This window comes from Juglans regia, chromosome 10 (genome assembly GCF_001411555.2).
Source record: "Juglans regia cultivar Chandler chromosome 10, Walnut 2.0, whole genome shotgun sequence".
NCBI lineage: Eukaryota > Viridiplantae > Streptophyta > Magnoliopsida > Fagales > Juglandaceae > Juglans > Juglans regia.
The window spans coordinates 3,426,780-3,442,469 of NC_049910.1; the positions used below are offsets into that span (position 1 = coordinate 3,426,780).

The following is a 15,690-nucleotide window of genomic DNA, read 5'->3' on the forward strand; positions in this document are numbered from 1 at the left end:
GAGAATTAAATAGCCCAAGAAATAAGGAAACCAGATTTTGCTAGCTAGGCCTTGCTCGGGAATGGTTCCCTCATCATTGCATGCATATATATATATATATATATATATATATATCTTGTCCTGAATCCTCTGCCTTAACTTGCAGCATTCTCCATGATCAAGTTGACTTGTTGGGCCAAAAGGGACCAGATATGATATTCATTAATTCTAGACATGATAGAATAAGTAATTTGTTGGAAGAAGGAATGGTCTTTATAAAGATGGAGCTAGCTAGGGAAGAACTTGAAAGAGAAACGCAAGGAAAAGACTGCACTCATGATCTTTAACCACCATCACTCATATTCATCCATGACCTCCTCCTTGGATGCAGGGATTAAGATTATGGAGCCCTTCATGTGGCCAATAAAGAATAATGACATGATCATGATCATGATCATGACCTCCATCGCAAGCAATGGCGGAAGGGTTCAATGCATGCAGGTGCGTACGTACGTAGCTAGTGATAGAAGCCAGAATTTGTTGGAAAACAAATAACATCAAAGTCATTTTAAATCACTTTCATGTTCAGTTTTGGTTGGCCTCCACTTGGGAATTAGATCTAATTGGAATTCTCGACTCTTTCCTAATAGAAATTTAAATAAAATAGGAAATGAAGACAGAGAATAGAGAATAAGGAAGAGAGGCTTTGAAAGCTTCATTTTACTGCTCTTAATTGTTATTGAATACAAACATATATAGATCTTTATTTATTTATAAAGAAATTATATTGAAATAAGATAAGTAAATATCTTAATTATTATAAAAATTAAATCAATGTAATATCAAATTAAAGTGATTTGATAATCAATATAATATCAATTCATTTTCAACATTTTCCACGTTTCACCCCTAATTAAGTTACGAATCACTGTTTAAGAAAGTAGGGTACGGCCTTCTTCGCAACGGGTGGATTCCATGCTTGGAGTACGAGCTTGAACTCATGTTATCTTAAATGACTTCTCGTGATAAGTTAGATCTATTTTATAATAAAAATAATTTTATAATGTGACGCACGTATCACGTAAAACCACATTTATTTATAAGTTTACTTTTATGAAATCTTTTTATAGCTAAAACAAATATTTCACTACGTAACTACAAATCACTTCTGATTGGTTTGGTTGAAGGAATATATATTAAAACCCAATCCATATTGGCTGTGGAAATTTAGAGCTGTAAGAGCATTGGCATTGGATTAGTCAAATGCATTTTCATCTTTATATTTGACTAATTTTAACAATAAATGGCCCACATTGAATTAGCCAAAGACTTTTCATCTCAACTATAAGTTACAGTAATTTCATTTTTCTTTCCAAAGATGAAAAGTCCTGTAACAAGTCTAAACCCATTGTTTATTATATTTTGGTTCCTCTCTCCAGTGGTTCTTTTCCTTCTTCTTTCCCGGGACCCTTTTCCTACAGTTATGATGTATTGCCTCACATTATAATATGGTGGGATAAAAGCAACAAATATCATCTCATGTTCGTTGCTTTACCTTTCTCTTTATATGGTGGGATAAAAACAATAAATATTGATATCGATTTTGTTTATTAGATCGTGAAAATGAAAATGAAAATGATTGTTAGAAATTATAGGTGATTATAGGAGGTTATGAAAATAAAATTAATTAAAAAATAAAAATTAATTATAAAAATATAAAAATAAAAAATAATAATATTTTATTATTATAGAGAGTGTGATGACTAATCCAATATAAATTTTAAGTTTTGAATGATTAGCTAAAAGTGAAAAAGTTACATATTAATCAAAATTTGAAGAGTAAAATAACCAATCCAAAGCCAATGCTCTAAGTGACTCAGCTTATAACTTTAACCCAAATATTCAATAATCTAATATGCAGCTTGCTGGAGATTCAAGCGTTCTTATCCCAATTACCGCTGCTTGTAATCAATCCAACCATGGAATTGACTGAAAATGATGTCAGGGAGGTTTGAAAAGTGAGTTGAGATGAAATAAAAGTTGAATAAAATATTATTAGAATATAATTTTTATTTTAATATTTGAAAAAGTTGAATTGTTTATTATATTTTATTTAAAAGTTTGAAAAAATTGTAATAATTACATGAGATAAGATGAATTGAAATTAACTTATTAGATACAATAACTCCTATACCATCCAAGTCGACGAATTATTAGTGTAAATGGCTCTTTTATAGTTGGTGGAGCACTCCCATTGAAAGAATGGACTGGCCACCGGAAATATCTTCCTCTTTCAGGAGAACTGTTTTTCTTTCAGGAGAACTGTTCGAATCGAACGGCACCACCCATAATCTTTAGGGATCATTGACCTATACATAGGGTTCAAAGACTGATGACCTTGGAAAAATTACCTGGCAAAAATAGAACATTTTCCACGAGCACCGGAGTGGAGTCAACGAGACTTCAGAGAATGACAGCTTTACTAGGGAAAATTTGGAAACCCATTATTTAATTGGTGCTTTGAGCACTTCAGCATATCTCATACTAAATGGTAAAATTCACTACTTTTTCATCTTCGATAAAAAGTTAAAACATATCTCAACCTATTTCAATTGTTCAAACACATCTCAATAAATTCACAAAACCCATTTAAACATCTTAACTCATTAGTATTCATATATCAATTCAGATCAACTATCAGATCCTATAGATATCCTTTAAACAGAATATAGATAATCGAAAGCATCTCAAAGACCCACCAAAACACGAAAGTCAAGATTTTTCAGAAAATGAATCCCTATTACATGAGTGGATAACCACATAAATATGAGATCATTTTAATGCCTTGAGTTAGATGATGAAGATAACAGGCAGTCACGTTTATGACAAATGAGAGAGACGACGATAATAATAAAATCAATAAAATACGAGAGAAACCTGGGATGGATCCAGAGCAGGTTACTGGGTAGCAGCAGCAGCAGCCCAAAAGCTAATCTAAAGTCTCGCAACTCATAATTCGCCGAGCAAACATAGTTACATGTATTCAAGGAAAAAACAAAATAGGAACTAGTAGACCATTAGCAATTATCAAATAAATTTACAGGGTAAACGACCAAAAATAAATCACCATACCCCTCTATACAGATTTTTTTTGGTGATCACCTAAAAATCGACACACCCCAGACAAGCCCATCTTATATATTACAAAACAACCATGCTCTCCCACATATTCAATCCTTTTCTCAACAACACAAGGCTTGCTGTCTCCAATGTCCAACAAAGTTACTTACAGAGAACTATCAATGAGATAATCACCAACAAAACATATGATGATATATACACTACTAACATAAGATCTTAATGCTCTCCAAAAATATGCAAAATTCCCTCCTTGTTAAGTCTGTTGTGTTTTTAATTTTAGGTGGCATTTGGCTTCCTTCTATGTACACTTCGTGTAATGGAGTTCTACGCAACAGCAGGGATGCTGGAATTCTGGCGATCCCTGTTGAGGCAATCAAAACCTTCTACTCTAACTGTGGCGGGTTTGAGGCCATACTTCATTCTAACACAACCTCCTTTGCGTGAAGATGATGATGGAGATGATACACCTGACGGAGATGGTATTGACAGTGGTGAAATAGGAGTGAGCTTTTCATCTCCAAATCGAGCATCTTGGGCTAATGGGTTGTCAGATCTGCTTGGAGGAGACCCATAAAAATATGGTGGTGATGAGGAGAACTGGGTTGGAGATTGTTCTGCCCCACGAGCCTCCTGTAAGGGGGAAAAAGATATCAGCCACAATCCAAAGAGAGGTTAAGAGCAAAACCCCCAGCATGAAAAAATTAACCTAAACAGTTCAAACAATAAATAAGATCATTTTTTTAGAACATTTCTCAGAAGAATAGGAAATTCAACACATAAAACTTACAGGATCCATCAAGAATACTGATCCCTTAAAAAAATAAGCAATTCATTTTTGCAAGGTATCTTGGAAAACAAATTAAAAATGTTTCAACCCATCAGTCATGCATCCATCCGCTTAAATCCAGATCATTAATCATTCGCCAGAAGAAAAAAGGACCCAGCATACTTTATTTGGTTATCCATAGTCCACGCACAATGATCTTTCCCTTTTTATATCTCTAACGGTTATGCAGCTATAAGTTCAACAAAAACACAAATCAAACAATGAAAGAAGTCTACAATTTTACCTTCATGAGAATGATATCAAGAAGCTCCGCTCCGGCCTTTGTATCACAAACCTCTGCTTGATGACTGTTACCCAGATTCCAAACCCACAAAGTTACAATCTTCCAACGTTTATAATAATCAACTACAATAAAACCCAAGATGATAAATATAATATAAAATACCTCATGTGCCACCTCAAGGGCCTTAAAGGATTGTGGGCCAAAACCCCAACACGCCTAGGCTTTGGGCAAACAATCGGTCCCTTCAGATCATTGATTGAAACGGAGCTCCACATCTCTTCGCTGCCGACAGCAAAGGCGTTCTGCTGAAGGTTACAGTGATTCATCTTTGAAGCAGATCCGAATTTCACAGCAAAACGCCTGTGTAGCAAATATAATACAAAATATCAGCCAATTATTCGCATAAGATTGTAAATTTCAGTCCAAGGAAAATTTTCTGTTCATTCCGATCTAAGTCCAAGAATAAAAATCTCATTTTTTGGAGTTATCTGAGCCCTATTTCCAGTTTTTTTCTCTATTTTCTCAGCAAATCTAGAGGATTTGCATGCTCTGATAACAGATCTAAGATTCAGACCTTGAAAGCAAGTGAGCTTTCATCTGATTCATGCAAAAACCAAAAAACTCCCAAAATCTAAAAGCGTTTCTCCACGTGCTCGAGCAGAATAAACAGAGTTTTGAATGGAAATTTTGGCCAAGAAGAACAGCTCAAACGAATAAACTAAATTTGACAACAGCTCAAAAAATATATAAATATTCAAAAATAAACAAAAAACAGCTAATACACCATCAGATCCGGTATCAAAACAGAGGCTAGGGCTTAAGAATAGATGTCTAACAATAGTAAAGAAATGAAAAGCTCCAGATCTGTGGAGAATATCAACTGTACCATTTGGAAAATCAATTAGTGTTCTAGGAGCATACATAAACATATATCGAGAGAGAGAGAGAGAGAGGGAGGGAGAGATACCTATGGGGAATCCTCGGAGAGATGAAGGCAGGGAAGATCGGCGCCACGAGGGAGAAGAGTCTAACGGAGCTGGGATTTATTTATAGAGGCTGACGAATGCGGTACCCAAACGAGCTGCCAAAAACAATTTTAAATATTAGAATTAAAAAACTATAAAATTTCAATTTTTTTAAATTGAAATCTTTAAAAAATAATTTATAAAATAAGGGAAAAAAAAAAAACATGGGTCGGAGGGAAGTTCCATAAAAGTGACAAAAACACCACTCAGAACAAATAAAATGACGAGATTTATGCGGCAAAGAAACCATATATATCATTAAAGTCTCGTTTTTGAAATTAAAATATTATTAAAATATAATTTTTATTTAAAAATTTAAAAAAATTAAATTATTTGTTATAATTTGTGCGGTAGTTTAAAAAAATTATAATAATTATATAAGATTAGGAGTGGTAATATGTGACACGATCTTTTAATTCAACACGAACACGATATAATAAAAGCGAGTTCAGGTTTAGCCTTAACAGATTCGGGTCAAAACGAGTTAACCTATTAATACACGATTGCATAACAGATTGATAACGGGTTAACTCGTTTTGACCCATTAAAAAAGTTAAAGTTATCATTATACCCTTATACGTAAAAATAAAATTGTTGAAATTTTAGTTTTGATATTTTTATTGTTTGAATTGTAATTTTAGACTTATAGTTAGTTTTATATTTTTTTTTACAGATATTGTGTTTTTAACATTTATATAAAATTATGCTAAATTTAAGTAGTTCAAACGAGTTAATTTTGGATCTATTCAATCTATTTACATAAACGGATCAAAATAGATTGATACAACACGATTCGTTATATTAATAGGTCGTGTTAGAATTTGAGATTTTGACACGATAAACTTAACGAGTCAAGTTAGGGTTAACCTATATAGTATAATATATATGTCTTGACACGATATGAACACGATCAGTTAATACGATATGACACTCTTATATAAAATGAGATAATATAATTTTTTTTAGTGTCTCATAATTTTTATCATAAAACAATATTTTTAACAGATTATATTATTTGATAATTAACCATAATAAAAAGATATAATATGTATAAATGAAAATTGTATATTTTTTTTAAAGAAGAAAAAAAGGTATGACGTTAGAATAAGATACAAAGTAATTGAGTTTGACCAAAACCGTGTGAAGAATGAAAGCCCAGCCCAAGGAGTCAGCTGGATGAAGCTGGTTTCCATAAATATCTGATCCGAGCTCCCTGTCCGTCACTTTGACTTTGACTTTTACACATTCTATTATTAAATAAATAAAAGTAGGATACAGATTGTCAGATACGATATCATCAATTAGGATATGATTATACTGAAGGACTTATTTTCCACGCGAGCCATTTACGGACCTAACAAAAGCAGGCCCTACCACGTACCCATGTTTCAGAGATCATACATCTTTTCGTACACTGATTTCCAGTGAGATCATGACACCTGCCCTTACTTAAGCAGTAATAACATGTTTTAAGAACCAGATATTTACATATAAACTAACGTTATTTTTAAAATATTATTCATTTAAAATATAAATATATAAAAAATTATAAAAAATGTTTTATGCTTATCATTATCCTCTAATAAATGTTAACACGTGCATCACGCTCATGGCCGGTCCATAGATATTATTTTTGTACAATTTTGGGGCATTTTCACTCCTTTATAAAATTTTTAAATAATAATTAAATTTCTTAACCAATATATAGCTTTACATCCCTTAATGTAATAGAGTATTTACAATGACTCATCTAAAATATATTTTTTTTATAAAATATAAAAAAAATTAATCAAAAGATCCTTTCAATAGATTTTTATTTTGATTTTGATTTATATTTTATTACAATAATTTTTTAGATGTAAAGAATACTATTTATAACTATAAAACATTCTTTATTATTTTCTCTCTTATTTTTAAATTCATTGATAGTTGGAATAAATATTTGAAATAAATAAAAAATATTAAAAAATAATATTTAAATGATATAGAAAAAAAATAGATAAACTGATGTATGACTTATTATAAAATTATTATGTAAAATAGACAAAATAAATTTTAGTGAATATGTATTTTGAAGGATGGATTTAGAAATCATTGGGAATGCTCTAGAAGTCTAAGCCCATCCCAAGTAAATTTACGTCCTTAACCTCTAATAAATGATAATCCTAGCTACGATGTTTATGAAAATATGGACGTATTTAAATTTAAGAAACGCATATTAAAAAATTGACGGATTCCAATCAATGGAGAACAAGCTAACACTTGAGTAGGAAGCAAATGGCACACATTTCCTCGTATTTTGTAAGTCACGTGGACCACTGTAGATTTTAGACAATTTAATCCTCTGAGTAATTTTATGTAGATGGTTAATTTACATAAACAAAATAATTATTTTATTCAGCAGTCTTATATCAAGTAGAATAACTCTTTTATTTTTGTTTTTTTCAGTAGTTGTATGTTGTTGTGATGCCCCATTATGGTAGGTGGTGTATGAGATTTTACACTATTTAAAAATGAAAAATTCTTATTCTTTATAAGATTCTAATGAGATTCTAATTATACCATTGACTAATTATTTTAGAATATATATCATATAATTTGAGTTTTCTATTATGACATTATAGACTTAGAGTTGCTGAGCAAGATTTTCTACACAAAAAGAGCCAACAGGATAGATTGTGTCAATCCATCGAGATAGAGTATAATAGATATAGACATGCAAAAATATTAGCAATAAAACAATGATAGTGATATGGTTATTACCTTTTTAATATCTATTTATTACTTATAATCTATTTATTTTTTATTATTTCATTTGAAGTATTTTTTAATATTTTTAATCATTAAGAAGAAATTAAAAAATATATAATTTTATTAAGAGTCACTTTTTTAATCATTAAATAAAAAAATTTAAAAAAAATTAAATATAATAATAATAATAAATAAATAGTATTCCTACCATTTTCCATGAAACAAATACTCGAAACATTGATCGCACGCATCCAAAAGAAGCTTGAAAGCGACCAAATAAGCATCCAATGCAATTCTCACGCATTAATCACGTGGACTACGTCCTCCTCAGTCCTCACCACCTCCACTAGCCAGTATCCAGGAAATTTGACCTCTCAATGCATCAGTTCAACATCCATCAGTTCAACCTCGCACGAGAGGTTTGACCAAATAAAAATTGCAAAATACTTATATAACGGGTTTGAATTATATATTAAACTGAGTGTCCACGAAATTTGACCTTTCAATTCCGGTTTTAAACATAATACTAGAAAATATGGCATTGGCCAAATAGTGTTAAGGAGAAAGGAAAGTATGTTTTAATATTTGGCAGGTGTAAATTAACATGGCATTATAAATTGACGTGGTCACTTTTTTTATTAAAGTCTCATTCAGATGTTAATATGAGATGAAAAATTTATAAATAATAGCGAAATGATTTGAGTTACGATATTTGATATGATTTTGTAAAAATTAGTGGATCTCATTGTGAAATATGCTTGGATGCAAAAGTGAGACGATGTGATTTTAATTTTTTATGTGAATCTGAGAAAGTGGTGGATTCCACGGGCTCTATGTCTCTGTGTTTGTATCCGTTCATGGTCACTTCGATGAATATTGTTGAAATGATGAGAAATTGAGTAAGATGAGATGAGATAAGATAGACCATTACAGTTGAATAATCAAATCACATCAATTTGTATATTTAATTTTGTAAAATTTATTTGTAGTCAAGTCATTTTTTTTTACAGATATTCACTAGACATGTAAGAAACACATCTTTTTTAAAAAATACAATTTAAAAAATTATTGTGTCCCTGATTAAAAAACATTTATTTCTCATGTGCTCAAAGAGCATGCGAGAAGTTTATATGATATCCTTATCATTAAGAGCAATCAGTAGAGTTTTTAATTTGTATTGACAAGAAGAGGAGGATCACTTGAATATTATAATGATAAATATGTCACACAAATTATGAAAAAATAATTATTTTTGAGAGGATAAAAAAATAAAAAAAATAAAAAAAATTGGCTTGATTAGAGGTCATGTCATTGTGTTAGGCAAATGTTACTTAAGTCGTGACGTCTTCTCTTTCATACCCATAGCATCGCGAGGTCGCAAATGGCGTGTCCAACCCACACACCCCAACCAAGCACCACAGCCAAACACCCAATCACAACTCAAAACAAAAACCAATCCATCCCCAACGTTTCTGTTCTACAAGTCAGATCTCGTTATCTTTTTTAATATTCAAAAGACAAGATTTTTATAAACCCCACATGGCTTTGAAACCCGCAAACCTCAGCAGGCGCCACCCAATAGAAGGTACTCCCACGGCACATATTCAAACAACGACCAAACATATTAATAGGAGTCTATACGAAAATATAGAAAGTGTTTGGTGTTTTTTCCTTGCTTCCTCTGTTTTTTTTTTTTTTGGTTTTTCTCCCCTTTTATGATGTTTTTAAGAGGCGGGTTTGAAACGGTGTAGAATTTCGAGCTAGGGTTTGGACTCAGTGGAGGAAGAAGGGAAGGAGAGAGGTGATGGCACCATTGGTGGTGAAGTTCCCTGGGATTGACAAGGAGTTGCAGAAGGTTCTCGAGGCTAATATGGACGAAGCGCCAGCCAGAAGGCGCGCTCGCGACTCTTTCAAGGATATTCAACTTGGGATTGATCACATTTTGTTCAAGGTATTGCTTTATGGTGTGTGCGTGTGCGTGTGTGTATATATATATATATTATTCTGTTGCTTTGGTTTATTGCATTCAGTTAATCGAACTTGGTAGATTTTTAAAAGTTCAACATTTTTCACCTGCTGCATTTTCCTTTTTTACACAAGTTTAATGTATTACGTTGCTAACTGCGTTTTTCATGCTTTATTATCAAGGCTCATAATTTATTTTATAACGCGAATTTCAACAATTTGGGGTGGCAAAAAAAATACTAATGCTGTGTTCATATGTGGATAACTATAAAGCCAAATCTTTCAAACCGCAGTTTGACAAGCTCACCGAATCCAAACTACATCAGTGCGATAAATCATTATAAGCACATATGTCTTCGACGGTGCACTCATGAATTGAATAGTTCATACTAAGTTCTGCTCTAGGTATTGCTTTCAAAAATCAAAGTTTCTTTTCAGTTGCATCAATTTATTTAATTGGTGAATCAAGGATGTGTCATTTTTTAAAAAAATTATTATTCCGTGCACGGAGTCTGTAAGAAACCGAGTTTTAAATTGGTTCACTACATCCGGTCTGCACGATGAACTTCATGCAGTATTTGTGCCTGTAACACACATCAAAATGTATCAATTTACTCATCGAACCATTCTACCTTTGGGACTATATATTGAACTGGCATTGGCTGATGAACTTATTTTGTCTAATGTTTATCCTATTTCTCAGTCAAATGTTTAAACTTACTTCTAGAGTAAATTTTAATATTGACTCTTAACAAATGTTTGTTGAGTAATATTGATTACTTTATATTTCACTGTGTTGCAGACACCGTGTGATGGACTAGAAATAAAGGAGGTAAGAACTCTGGATTTAGTTTATTTTAATCTTTGAAATTGCATTTCTTTTAGATTGAGGCTTTCATAATTTGGACGTTATCCTCTACTTACTGAAGAGTGAAGAGTATAGAGAGGTGCACTTGTGAGAGCAATGACTCTAATTGTTCACTTGTGAGATGCAATGACGTTATCCCCTACAATTAGAGTCTAGCAAGTTCATTGTTGCTAGAATTGGCTTAAACAGGTAGAGCTACATGATGGCGATGTCAGTGGACTGAGGTTTACTGCAGGGGAGTAAGGGTGATCTGATCAATAAAAGATGGCCTGTTATTAAGAGTCCACCTGGAGTTATGGAAAACATTTGCTTATGCAGCTTAAAAAAGGCTTATTATATGTGCAGAGCACCACTTCTTTTTCTTTGGGTTTATTGGCCATCGTCATTTGGAAGTAAATGATCTCCAAAATTAATTCTGGCTTAAATTACAATTTAGAGAAACAGTTTGACTCTCTTCTTATCTCTAAATGGCGAGCTTTCCTTCCTTTTATAATAGGTCAAGAAACTTCATTATTGTTTACTATTTTGTTATAAAAAACTTAAATTCTTGCAAACATGTCATTTTTTGTTCATCTAAATTTTCTTTTATTAGTAACTGAAAAGGTAGCTATAAACAAATGAATGACCATAAGCAACTTGGACTTAGCCAAAAAAAATAGAAGAAGAAGAAGGCAACTAGAAACTGACCAGCTCTCTCTCTTTTCTCTCCATTTTCTTTTTTGTTTTAGCCATTTAACTCTGTTTAGTTGGAACTGAACATCTCTTACAAATCCTGTCGTTTATGATGCTGGTATCCTTGTTAATTTCCGTGTCAATCCTGTATAGTTTTGTGAAGTTGCTATTATTTTCCTTTTCTACAGAAACGATCATTGATATATTTTGTGCAGTCATATGAAGTGAACTCTAGAGGATTGAAAATTTTTTCAAAGTGTTGGCTTCCCCTCAGCTCTCACCTCAAAGCAGTGGTGTGCTATTGTCATGGTTATGGAGATACTTGCACATTTTTCTTTGAAGGCATGGAACTCTTCCCCCCCCTTTCTTTGGTTGAGTAGTGACTGCTGTCAATTAGTGGCATTGAATGATAATTGAACTTAGTTGTTGACTTGGTCATGCCATTGTTGGCAGGAATTGCAAGGAAGTTGGCATCTTCTGGATATGGTGTTTTTGCAATGGATTATCCAGGTTTTGGTCTTTCAGAAGGTCTGCACGGTTATATTCCCAGCTTTGACTGGATTGTTGATGATGTTATTGAGAATTACTCAAAAGTCAAAGGTAAGCTAAGTCTATTCTGGCATCTTTGTTGAACCTGCTGCGAAAAATTCTTAATTAGTGATGGTATTTCTTTTTTCTTTTCCTTTATCTTGGAAAGAAAAAATGACTACGTTACCCTTTATGGAAAAATGGTTAATTTCTTTGTCTCCTCAATGAGTCAGTTTTCATTTTGGGATGAACAATTAGGTTGTAGGTTAGATGACATTGTAAGTGGCATTTTGATTCAGATTAAAGTGAAGTTGAGGTCGTTTTATTTGCAAGAATCAAAATCAGCAAATAGGGATTATTGAGCTACATTGGAAGGAAAATTTCAAGGCATACCTTTTGTTCCCAATCTTTTTAGATGTTGGGTCTAGTAACCGAACTAATTGTCTTAATAGTGGGTGTTGATAATGGCTGTCCTACAATTTTTCTTTTCATGTTGTCTCTTGGCTGCTGCAGCATCCTTTACTCCCAACCTTGGTGTTAACTCAGAGAAGGCTGAGATACACTTTTGGGTTGTGAAATGAGGCCTAGTTTGTTTTTTGGTCCCAGAAAAATTTTATAAACTTCCCACATCGATATTTTGGTAACCATGTGCACAACTCAAGTCATTGTCGGTGGACAAAAGTGTCTTTACTGCAAGTCATCGATTTTGCTCAAGCAAAAGTTTATTGCAGTCACAGACTCACAGGGAACATAATAGGGATGATTTGCATCTTGTGTTCTTTCTCATTGTTTCTGTATCATGTGTGTGGTAATTATCATGCTTTGTCTGAGAGGGGAGCTTCAACATTCTTTTTATGGGGAAGATACTTCTTTCTGTTCGTTTATTTGGTTCATGGTCCTTTAATTTTGTTCTCTTTGTTTTGGCTGAGTTCTTCACTTTTCAAAAATTTGTGGCCGAGTACATAATGCAACAGTCTTATTAATAGATAGATAAAAGATATCATCTTATACTTACCATTGGTTATACTAGTTTGTTCACAATGATATGTTTGATTAAGTTTAATTGCAGAGAACCCTGAGTTTCGTACTCTCCCGAGCTTCCTTTTCGGTCAGTCTTTGGGTGGAGCTGTAGCTCTGAAGGTGCATCTAAAACAACCCAATGCATGGGATGGTGCCATTCTTGTAGCGCCTATGTGCAAAGTACTTTTCTGAACCTATGTTAGAGGCCCTGCTTAGTTGACCTTCAATTAATCTCTCTCTCTCTCTCTCTCTCTCTCTCTTGGATAGATTGCAGACAACATGGTTCCACCATGGTTACTCAAGCAAATCCTGATTGGTGTCGCTAATTTTCTTCCAAAGCAGAAGTTAGTTCCACAAAAGGACTTGGCGGAGGTCGCATTTAGAGACCTGAAAAAGAGAGAGCTGGTTTGTCACGTGAACAGATAATACTAATGATTAAAAAGATGAGACACTATGTTGTATGCGTGTAGCAAAGACTAGGAATGTAGGAAGCTTCAGTTTTTCTCTGATCTTGCAATGTTCTCTCTCTGCCCTTAACTGCCTTATTGTACTAATCCATCTGTTCTTGCAGTATACCTTTCTAGCTAAGATGTTTTCATATTTATCTACCACAGACAGCTTACAACGTCATTGCATACAATGATAACCCACGCTTGGGGACTGCTGTGGAGATGCTCAGAACCACTCAAGAGATAGAACGGCGACTGCAAGAAGTATGCTTGTTCCTCAACATTCGCTGTTTGTTCTATTTATGAGTAATTTGAATTATCTTGGCACCTATTCTGAACTTCTGCTCAAATGGATCCTAATCTGTCTGTTTTGCGTGCCCTTCTTTCCTTATTTTCCAAGTTCTTATTAACTGTTGTTTTCGTTCTTTTTTAACGGGCAAGTTCTTATATTTGTTGTTTCCTTGTCTTTCCTTCTGCATGCCTTAATTGAGGGACCTGGATAGCTAGCTGGAATCTGTTATCGATTAAAGCTCTTAAAATTTTCTAAGTTCTAAGATTTAAAGAGAGCAATTTCCAAAGGAAGGAGACTAGTCTCTAGCTGGCAAATTTGGTTGATTGATAGCATTACCTTTAACAATCAATCAACTGACACGAGGATTAGTTCCGAGGTCTGAAGTTCTGCATAGGCTGTACTATATAACATTGTGTGCTCATCTAATAATGCTAATTGGACCAGTGACCACGTAGATCAAGATACAATGAGATTTTTCCAAGATGGGGTCTTTAACCAAACGTGCTAGGGACTGTGGTTTTGGGTTTCTGGAGAGAAAAAAGACTTGAATTGTATTCATTGTAATTACAGGTTTCTCTGCCCTTGTTGATTTTGCATGGGGAGGCTGATATTGTAACTGATCCATCTGTGAGCAAGGCCTTGTACGAGAAAGCAAGCAGTTCAGACAAGAAGCTGAACCTTTATAAGGATGCCTATCATTCTCTTCTCGAGGGTGAGCCAGACGAAATCATAACTCAAGTTTTTCAGGATATAATTTCTTGGCTTGATGAACACACTGTAAAAACTACTTCCCATTGCAATTATTAATTTTTATGCAAAGAAGCTTTTGTTGTCATTGAAAAAAGGCTGCTGCTGTTGCAAGTACAAAACTGTCCAGCTTATTGCATCTGGACCATTAATTAGTCTATCAATGGGGACTATTCGGCTACAAATGCAGAATTGGTACAAAAACTTCACTTGTTCATTGTTCTAGGCTGTACACTACAGAACTTATGAATCTGGAGTTTATTATTCATTTATTCTATTGGCAACTGGAGTTTTGCTTTGTTTGAGGAAAGATTCAGCTTTAAAAATGAAAATGTTGTTGACATGACTCGAGAGGGAATTGGCGCCAACTAGGGCCCGGACCTATGCATTAGCTTGGGGGCTAAAGTTTATTAAAATTCCTAAAAATTAGATTTTAAGGTCTTTTTTCCCATAATGCAGACTTTATAATAATTAATTTCGCCCTCCTCATATTACTTTTTACAGTTGTATTCCTTTAGATTAATTTCTAGGTTCTGTTCCTGACGCCAACTAGAGTCCTTCGGCCGATCATTTCGATCACTAGTTAGGTTTGAGAGGGCACTAAACATTGTCCTACAAATAAAAATTCTCCTCATGATCCTTATATTAAGAATATTTTATGATTATTTATTATCTTATTTATTATTTTTATTTATTTATTATTATTATTTACAATTATTTAATATTTTATTTTTATTTTTTCGTTACTTTTTTACTAATATTTATAGAATAGCTCAGAATATCTCATTGCCAAAAAGCAACTAAAATAGACCACTACCCAAATGCAACTTAAAAATAGATAGCAAATTTTTTTATAGATTTTAAACACCAAGCTTTTAAAGATTTTTTTTCTCTATTATTTGTGTACTCTCAGTTTCTTTACAATACCTCGATTTTTGTATTAATTAAAAATAATTTTTTTTTAATAAAATTTAAAAATCTAAAATACCTTTTTCAAATTTCGATAAAAACATTTTTTTTTTTACCGATTTTCTCAAGAAATTTAAAAAATTTGAACAAATTCTTTCGTTCAAGCATGAAGAAACGGAACTCGTAAATCTTTCTCTCAATAGTTCACAACATTTTTCTTCTAAAATAGCAGTATTTCAATTTTTCTATAGAACTATATCTCTAGCGAACCAAT

General features: G+C 33.0%; 2 protein-coding genes across 3 annotated transcripts; one reads left to right on the forward strand and one right to left on the reverse strand.

Annotated features, from left to right (window-relative positions):
- Positions 1-2,994: 2,994 nt before the first annotated feature.
- On the reverse strand, positions 2,995-5,266 carry LOC108987078. Its single transcript, XM_018959930.2, has 4 exons — positions 5,158-5,266; positions 4,353-4,550; positions 4,191-4,254; positions 2,995-3,750 (listed from the first exon to the last, which is right to left on the reverse strand). The coding sequence occupies exons 2-4, from the start codon at positions 4,514-4,516 to the stop codon at positions 3,445-3,447; spliced, it is 534 nt and encodes a 177-aa protein (XP_018815475.1). The 5' UTR covers positions 4,517-4,550; positions 5,158-5,266; the 3' UTR covers positions 2,995-3,444.
- A 4,065-nt stretch (positions 5,267-9,331) lies between these two features.
- LOC108987086 (caffeoylshikimate esterase-like) lies at positions 9,332-14,808 on the forward strand. Of its 2 annotated transcripts, none has more exons than XM_018959944.2 (9): positions 9,332-9,551; positions 9,718-9,917; positions 10,734-10,763; positions 11,660-11,813; positions 11,925-12,071; positions 13,069-13,199; positions 13,287-13,424; positions 13,634-13,732; positions 14,331-14,808. In XM_018959944.2, exons 1-9 carry the CDS (start codon positions 9,506-9,508, stop codon positions 14,565-14,567), a joined length of 1,182 nt encoding a protein of 393 aa, XP_018815489.1. In that variant the 5' UTR covers positions 9,332-9,505; the 3' UTR covers positions 14,568-14,808. The 2 variants fall into 2 exon arrangements, with proteins under 2 accessions (XP_018815489.1, XP_018815490.1); XM_018959945.2 differs by having other exon boundaries at positions 9,333-9,551; positions 11,687-11,813.
- The last annotated feature ends 882 nt before the right edge of the window (positions 14,809-15,690 follow it).